Genomic DNA, 8,142 nt, shown 5'->3' with positions numbered 1-8,142 from the left:
CTTAAGTGATCAAAAAAAAAGTTTCATTAATGATCTTAAAATTCTATTCAAAACTATTTGACATTACTTTATAATAAAAATAAATTGCACCAGTTTGCCTTTGCAATTAAATCTGAAATCCGCATGAACATGAAACAATAACTCTACAAATTCAAAGCTACGCAAATGCACTTTTTGGCTGCTTTAAGACCCGCAAAATTCGCAGAAAATATCAAGACTAGACACCATCCTAGGCGGTCTGGGGAAAACAAAATAGTCCGTCTTGGTTATTGCCGTTGTGATCAACCTTGATATTCCTCCGCCGCGGAGTATATTATGCAATGTGGCGGCGAGACGAACAACGACCCAGGCGGAGTGATTTAGTGAAGACTACACCCAAGCGCCTGTCCGATCGCAGCGGCTTCTCTTTGTTGCCGAGACCAGAAGAAAGCTGGGACGTGACGGAGCCGGGGGGGTTTTGCTTGCTGGAGGCCCGTTAAACCACCGATAAATACAGCTTCCTCGCAGCTTCTTCGTCGTTTTGACAAGACGATTGTGACCCAACTTGACCCAGCGTACTTTTTTTCCAGTTTAGAAACTAATTACACAAACATGTCCTGGCAAAGCTACGTGGACAACCTGATGGCTGATGGCAGCTGCCAGGACGCGGCCATTGTTGGGTACGCGGACGCCAAATACGTCTGGGCATCGGTTAACAACGGTACCTTTGTCAATATAACGGTTAGTAATCTCCACATTGCCTTCGTCTGCGGTTATCCGGAGGGAGGGAGATATTTATTTATTTTTTGCATGCCCGCGTTTGCCTCCATACGAGTCGGGCCTTGTTGAATGGGGATAAGCGAGCGGTGTGGTACACATGGTATCCGGTCAGCGCACCGCAAGATGGACCGGCTCGGAGTGCGTTGTTGCTTTTCAGCCCGTCGTCAAAGATATTTATCGCTTTTCTTCTTCTTCTTCTTCTTTTTTTTTAAATCGATCCCACTCGGCAAACTCTGCTTTCAATTGATTGTCTTTTTTTTTTTTTTTTTTTTTTAAAGAATCGACCGACACGACAGTCGGAGTTCACCCGAGCTAAGAGCCGAGCGGTGCCGCGAACTCGAGCTAAAGGAGGGGTGGGGGTGGGGGTGGGGGGGGCGGCTAACTTAGCAAGCCAGCTAGCGGGGGCGCATCGAGCCGCGTTTTGTCAGCGATAACCGGACAGTTGAGGTGAGAAAAGTCGGATAAGGCGCGACGGACTTCCAGACTTTACTCTAAACGCGGCGGTGGTTCAATTTTTTTTTTTTTTTTTTTTATATATATCAACAAAGCGCGTCTAGACCGAAGGAATGTTAACGTTGATTAGCGGTTAGCTCGGATCGGGCCGGTCACCCCCCTCCCCCCCCCACCTCCCCTTCCTCTCCCCCCACCTCCATCGGAAATTCATTGCGAGCTTCACGCTAAAAGCGCAGAGTTAGCGCTGCTTGTACGCGCTGGTCTCCATCGTCCTTTTTCTCCCCCTCCTCCACCTCCTCCTCTTCCTCCTCCTTTACTCCGCTTCTGTGAATCACGCTGCCGCTGCCGCCCCAAGATGGCGGACACACTCCCAGTTTCTTATTCATTTTCGTTCATGGAAGCTGAACGAAGGCGTCGGTGAACGCGTGTAGCGGCGGAGGGGCCCCGCGTTGCACATTGTGCGCGTAAAAACAAAGAAAAGACGAGATATAAAGAAAAGCTTCGTGGCTCTTAATCGATTGCTGCGCTTATGTACATCTAACTTGCTAAATATAAGTCGCCTATGGCGTTTTCCGCGAGCCTCCATTTTGTCTGTTAAATTAATTATCGGGTAATAATTTAAATATTTGCGTGAAAGTGGGGCCCGGCGTGAGTCATGATGTGAATGAGGGGGGGGAAATAAATCAAAGTTGGGTTTGATGAGCGTTAAGGACGTGATAATAAGCACCGGGGAGAGACACGGTGAGCTGAGGGTTACTTTGGGAGTGTCCACGGGGCTGAGGGTGGGTAACGTTGTCCTTTTCTCTTTGAAGACGGACCGTGTAATAATAAATGGACATTTATTTATTTATTTTAAAGCGTTGTTTTTCATGGAAGAAGTCTGCTCACCGGCAGCCGGTCCGGTTTTTGGTTTAAACCCGGTGTTTGTTGTTTGTTTGTTTTAGATTTGGTGAACGACATTCAAGTTGAGACGTGAAACTGAAGGGCGACTTTTCACGTGTGTGTGTGTGTGTGTGTGGGGATAAAAAAAAAAATGGAGGAAGAGGAGGGGAAGGAAAAAAAGAAGAAAAAAAAAGGACTCTCGGTGTAATTAATTAGCTGACCTGGGCATGCTGCTAGCCGCCGTGCTAACGTTATCCGAACCAGCAGAAATCCTTTTGAGTTTCCTGTTTTTCGCCCTAAAGGGTTTGTGTGTGTGTGTGTGTGTGTGTGTGTGTGTGTGTGTGTGTGTGTGCGCGCGCGCGCGCCTGCCTGCCTGCCATGACTGTGCAGTTCTGGAGTTGAGGGCGCCGCCTTTTGTTCTGCAGATTGGGTCCAAGTAAACCGGTTTCGATAAACACCGTTGTTTATTGATGGCGTTAAAAGTGTGCATTTAAAAAAAAATATATATATTTTTTTTTTTTTTGTGGTACGTGCTCAAGAGTACACTGCAGCAATAGAGGTGAACTAATCAGCAGTATTCACACATTGGATGAGATTTCTCAACACCGCGTTGTTGGCCTCTGAGATTTCAGGACTTGCCACCGGAGGTATAATGGAGGCAGCTGCGTCTTAAAACGAGTCCGGTGTGCACTTTGATCTGTCCAGGCCTCCGTAGTCTTTATCTGTACCCGAGCACAGCCGTCTGTAATGAGCTGAACGTTTAAAAAACAACAACAACAAAAGCAACCGATTATTTAACGTTTGCCACGTTGGGTCAGATTCCCAGTCTTTATGATTTGGCTTTGCAAGACTTTACTAATTTCTAAGGTTTCAAATTGTACGCCTTAACTTGAAGGGACAACTTAAACTAAGCAAATGAGAAAAGCACATTTGTAGTATTGTCAGAGCTCTCGCAGCCATATTTCTTAACAGTCGGCATACTTGTACTTGGCATCCGGCCACCTGCAGATCCTGTTGAGGTCGTCTTCCGAGGTAGATTTCGTTTATAAAAGGAATGAAGCTCGGAGGTGTTTTGCATGCTTTGGTTTTGTCAAACCAAATTGGTTCGGGAGAAGGCATTTTGTCTTAAGGTTTTTAATTGGAGCTCAGAGTTGGTTATATGGCTGCCTACATTTTTGAACGTCTCCTCTAGCTGCTGTACGACTAAGTGTCGTAAACTGGTGCCACATTGATTTTTACTCTGAGATAGAAATTCTGCCGAGGTGTATAGATCAAGGAAAATCCTAAAACACTATGAAATGAGATTTTTTTTTTTTTTTAAAAAAAGGGAGAGAGAGACTGCAGTCATGAGTAAAAAAAAAAAATCTGTAAACTAAGAAAATCTGCACCTTGAAGCCATCCACAGCTAAACCCACATGGCTCATGTCCTCAATTTAAAAAGTCTTGAGCGTTAAAAAACAACAACCTCGCGTCTTAACTTTTGCTCTGCATAACCATGTAATGTATCTTGAAGCCACACTGGTGGGCTGCTGGCAACTTTTTGTTTTTTAAAGTCTCTCTACCCGAATGTTTTGCTATTCCACACAGATGAGTAGACGTCACTGACTTGTCGCTTTTGTGCTTTCCTCCCAGCTCGATGAAATCAACGTGTTGGTAGGAGTGGACCGTCGGGAGGCGTTCTTCACCAGTGGACTGACCTTAGGCAAGAAGAAGTGCTCCGTAATCAGAGACAGCCTCCTGCTTGAAGGCGACTGGACAATGGACATCCGGACAAAGAGTCAAGGAGGAGAGCCAACATACAACATTTCTGTAGGCAAAGCAGGCACAGGTGAGCATAACATTCACTGTGGTTGTTCTCGACAGCGTGTATATTTTAGTGGCGACACAGTAGCCTGCTTTGAGATATATATATATATATATGTGTGTGTATGTATGTGTGTATATATATATATATATATAATGTATATAGTACCTCTAGTTGAGCTATTTTAGTGACTTTTGTGTTGTGCGTGCATGCGAGATGGATGTTGAATGCACCTTTCCTCAATATATATATATATATATAATGACAGACGGGTATAAAATGTCAGTGTCGGCCGATTATGATAGTGAGCAAGTTTATATCGGGTATAAGGGCAGAAATAAACATTCAAGTTGTTTTGGCGCCATCTCGTACCGAGAGGTTTATGAGACCAGGGTAGACGGGATTTTACCTTAACTTTTGGCACGGGTCAGTCATAGTTGCCGTTTTAATTTCTGTGATATTTATATTTTGTATGCAAGGAAGACTTAACATCTGCTGATGAACAAATTCTAGCGTAAAAGGTACGAGTCGTGTCGGCTCCCTCCCTTTTTAGCACAATGAATCTGTTGTACCGGGAGATTTTTGGCTTTAGTTTACCGTCGGTTAATTCTGATCTTTCATTTTTAACATGTCCCTTTTCCTAATTATTCAGATTTTCACACGACTGCCGCTTATTACAAGATTCACGATTTTAAAATTCACGCATGCATTGGATTATCCTCTTGTGTAAATGGTATTGCGTAATCATAGTAGATGAAAGTTCGATCTATATTAGGGTGCAGCTCAGTCTTAAACTTCAGCATCACTGTTAGTCAGTTAAATTGAAGATGTATCTGTTGGCTTTCATTTGCTGCAGGCTCTTAAACTCCCACCAACAAAGCTGGCACTGGATTTTGTGCATAGTTGAAATGTTTTAAAGGCCACAAGCACCCTTGGATCACTTGCCGAAAAGCATCTTTTTAAACAAAGTGTGTGTGTGTGTGTGTGTGTGTGTAGACGATGTATTAAAATTGAAAGTAATATGCATTCCACGTACTTAAAATTTGATGCGCGAGTGCTGAAGTCTTCCAAAAAATTGAAGTCACGGCAGCCTATAAATGTTCAAAATAGTGTTTCCAAAAGGCCAGAAGCCGGACAATGATATGACTGCAAAATGGTTACCAGCCCCGCACACCCATCTTGAAGATCTCCTTTGGCATCAGATCAGATACCATATTAGAAATTGAAGTTCTGTCCCTCGGTGGGACGGGCCTGAGAGTTGTGCCAGTTTAATGTTGCCTGTATGGGCCCCGATGCCCCGTCCTCTCCTCCTCCTCCTCCTCCTCCTCCTCCTCCCCCCGCTCCGCCCAGCGAGCTACTAAAGCGCACAGGTGAGAACGTATCTGGGCGAACCGATTCCTGTCTCAACACAACCGGGGGGGGCCTCCCGACTCTCGGGCCGGGCTCTTCTAAACTTCCTGAACTGCATGCATCTCTTCTCCTTCCCGGTTAACACCCCCCCCCCCTCCCCCGCCTTCAAACTGCGACTCACATGCTTCCACTCTGTCCCGGTAACCAACGTATTCAGGGTTTTTACATGTATTGAGGAGAGGTACTCCCGAGCATGCTGCTTTGCACGTGCGCTGCGTTAGTGCTGGTTGTCAGTCAGAAGCTTCATTTTCTTTATTTTATTTTTTTCTGCTGGCGCGGCGCACGTCGACAGATTAAACGAAGACCCGGCTCCTCGGCTAAGCGTGCAGCGGGAATACAAATGAACCGCGCACGTACGCTTAGTTGCTCCACACCGGCAGTCACCCAGACCGAACCGACTTGACCTCCCATTTGAGGTGTAAATTGCGACTAAAGCATATCGACGTGGTATTTTGGGCCAAAAGCACATTATGAGGTGGTAACGTTTCTGGTCGCCGCCGGTGCTTTCAGAAAAGTGTCACGAAGATCAAGATCAGTAGTCTGGTTTTGAGCCACACAACAACAACAAAAAAACTTTTTTTTTTTTTTTTTTTTCCTTAAAGACATTAAATCTATTTTCTGGCGCAAAGTGTCTCATTTGATAAAGGAATAAAACTTTCGTACAGCTTGTCTGATGGCCTTTCGTCCAAATTTAAACGCTTTATGGCAAGGTTTTAGAGTAATGGGGGGGGTTGCATTATTTAAATAATTTTTTATTTTTTTAATTAGCTGTTTAAACACGGCGTCTTTAAAGACCTGTATGTGGACGAGCTGCGCCTTTTTTTTTTTTTTAATTGATTTTTGTTGTTGTTGTTGCTTTAGCTCAGCTTGGAGCAGCTCGTCTCCTATCGGCGACCGCGACGCTAAACGTCGCGTTCGGCGCTTCGGAGACGTCGACCCCCCACCCCCCCCCAAACGGCAGCTCCGTGCCGCTCCTTCCGGTTTTTTGTTGTTGTTTTTTTTTCGGTCGCCGCGAGTGGTTGAGCAGACTTGACGAAGCAGCTTTGCATGTATCCTTTACATCCGTTCTCCTGTTGCACTCTACTCTTTTTGCCTTCCTAATTGTAACGTGCCATGTCTCGTTTCACCGCCAGCCGCAGCACTGATAAGGAAGTGAATGTTTAAACCCTCGGGCACCGCTCCGCTCTCCGTGCAGTCGTCCTCCTGGCGTAGCCGTCCCGTCTCGTCCTGCTGCTGCTGCTGCTGCTGCTTTCGGCTCCGTCTCGTCTCACCTTTTTTTTTGTGTGATCGCCGCACCTTCTCTAAATGTCCCTTCTCTCTCTGTCTCTTTTTCTTTCAGTCTTGGTCTTGGTAATGGGCAAAGAAGGGGTCCATGGAGGCGGATTGAATAAGAAGGCATACTCGATGGCAAAATACTTGAGGGATTCAGGGTTTTAGTTTTAGTTTTGACGTAGCTTATGTGGTGTAGTTGAGGTGGGGGGGGGGGGGAGGATGGGGGAGAACCCCCGACCCCCCCCCCCCCACCCCAAAAAAAAAAAAAAAAAAAAAACCAAAAAAAAACACATAAAACTCGGAAGAAAAAAAAAAAAAACATACAAAAAAAAAAAAAGATGTTACTGTCAAGCCCATGTTTCCCTTCCCCTTCCCTCACCCCCCTCCCCTCCAAACAGCCCCATTTAAACAGGATCCCAGGAGCGTATCTAACACGGCACAGGGTTCAGACTCTGCTCCCAACAATGTAGCCCCCCCCGTATTTAGCAGAGGTGGCAATAAGTGTGTTCTTTTCCAGCCCTGCTGTCATCATGCCTGTTCATTTATTGTATTTTTTGTTTGTTTTTTCCTTTTGTGTACTCCAGTATTGGTTATAGTCATGGGGAAGGAAGGTGTCCATGGAGGGCAGCTCAACAAGAAAGCATTTCATTTGGCCGAATACCTGAGGAAGTCCCAATACTAAAGCAGCCTGTACCCAGCTATCTAGCAGCGCACCCTTACCACCCTGTTGCTTTTCACACTACAAGTCCTAGTTGGTAGTTCAATTTTTTTTTCTTTCTTTCTTTCTTTCTTTCTTTCTTTCTTTCTTTCTTTCTTTCTTTCTTTCTTTCTTTCTTTCTCTGCCTTCTCCCCCCTCCCCCTCCATTTGTTATCCCTCTTTTCGTTGTCATACTCCCCTAACCCGTCGTCCCTCGACACACTCGCGCTATGTACTCTTAAACCCCCCCACCCATCCCCCTTTTTAAGCACTCGAAGTTGATCCAGAGCAAAGATGAGCATGTTGCTAACAGGATGTCACGACAAATCTGTACTTGACGAAGACCAGCAAAAGAAAAATGAAAAACATAAAAAATAAATCCCCAAAAAACGATTCTGGCAGAACACTCGGACAATGAAAGCTGTAGCGTCAATTTGAAGTCGATATTCTATTTCTTTTGTTCGTCACGGTGGCCGTCACTTAATCCCTCCCAAACCTGACCGTGACACCCCCCCCCCCCCCCCCACCCCACCCCGAGCAGCCGACGCCTGTAGAGCCCTTCAGCTGTAACGGAGCTCGTCACGTCTTCCTCTTTTTAAATTTTGTTTTAATTTTTTTATTATTATTTCCTCCGTGTCCCGGAGGGGGGACCGTGTGCGTTTCTCGGCCTGCCGTCGTTTCCCTCCCACTGTCACCACTACACCCCCCACCCACCCACACACACGCCAAATTGTTCAGTTCCTCCCCGTTTCCCCCATCCCGTTTGCTTAATTAGGCGACACTACAAACCTCACAGGAGACCCTTCATCACCCTACTCACCCTCCAGATTCACCGCTCTGTCCTGAATACACTTTGTAAAGGAGG

General features: G+C 45.7%; 1 protein-coding gene across 2 annotated transcripts; it reads left to right on the top strand.

Annotated features, from left to right (window-relative positions):
• The first annotated feature begins 349 nt into the window (after positions 1–349).
• Positions 350–7,636, top strand: pfn2b (profilin 2b). 2 transcript variants are annotated; one of them, XM_069702238.1, is made up of 3 exons: positions 350–720; positions 3,727–3,922; positions 7,165–7,636. In XM_069702238.1, exons 1-3 carry the CDS (start codon positions 592–594, stop codon positions 7,260–7,262), a joined length of 423 nt encoding a protein of 140 aa, XP_069558339.1. In that variant the 5' UTR covers positions 350–591; the 3' UTR covers positions 7,263–7,636. The 2 variants fall into 2 exon arrangements, with proteins under 2 accessions (XP_069558339.1, XP_069558338.1); XM_069702237.1 differs by lacking the exon at positions 7,165–7,636 and adding an exon at positions 6,648–6,802 and having other exon boundaries at positions 354–720.
• Positions 7,637–8,142: the final 506 nt, after the last annotated feature.

This window comes from Brachyistius frenatus, unplaced genomic scaffold, assembly GCF_029030835.1.
Source record: "Brachyistius frenatus isolate BFR_SWC_R1_liver_20210118 unplaced genomic scaffold, ASM2903083v1 Contig_41, whole genome shotgun sequence".
Lineage (NCBI taxonomy): Eukaryota > Metazoa > Chordata > Actinopteri > Embiotocidae > Brachyistius > Brachyistius frenatus.
Note: the sequence above shows the minus strand (reverse complement) of the source record. Positions and strands in the feature narration are given on the sequence as shown.

Bases quoted from the DNA above. Each gene is read 5' to 3' on its own strand.
- pfn2b (XM_069702238.1), top strand. From the start codon at position 592: ATGTCCTGGCAAAGCTACGTGGACAACCTGATGGCTGATGGCAGCTGC. The intron at 721-3,726 runs GTTAGTAATCTC...CTTTCCTCCCAG, and splicing joins GTACCTTTGTCAATATAACG to CTCGATGAAATCAACGTGTT. The intron at 3,923-7,164 runs GTGAGCATAACA...TGTGTACTCCAG, and splicing joins TGTAGGCAAAGCAGGCACAG to TATTGGTTATAGTCATGGGG.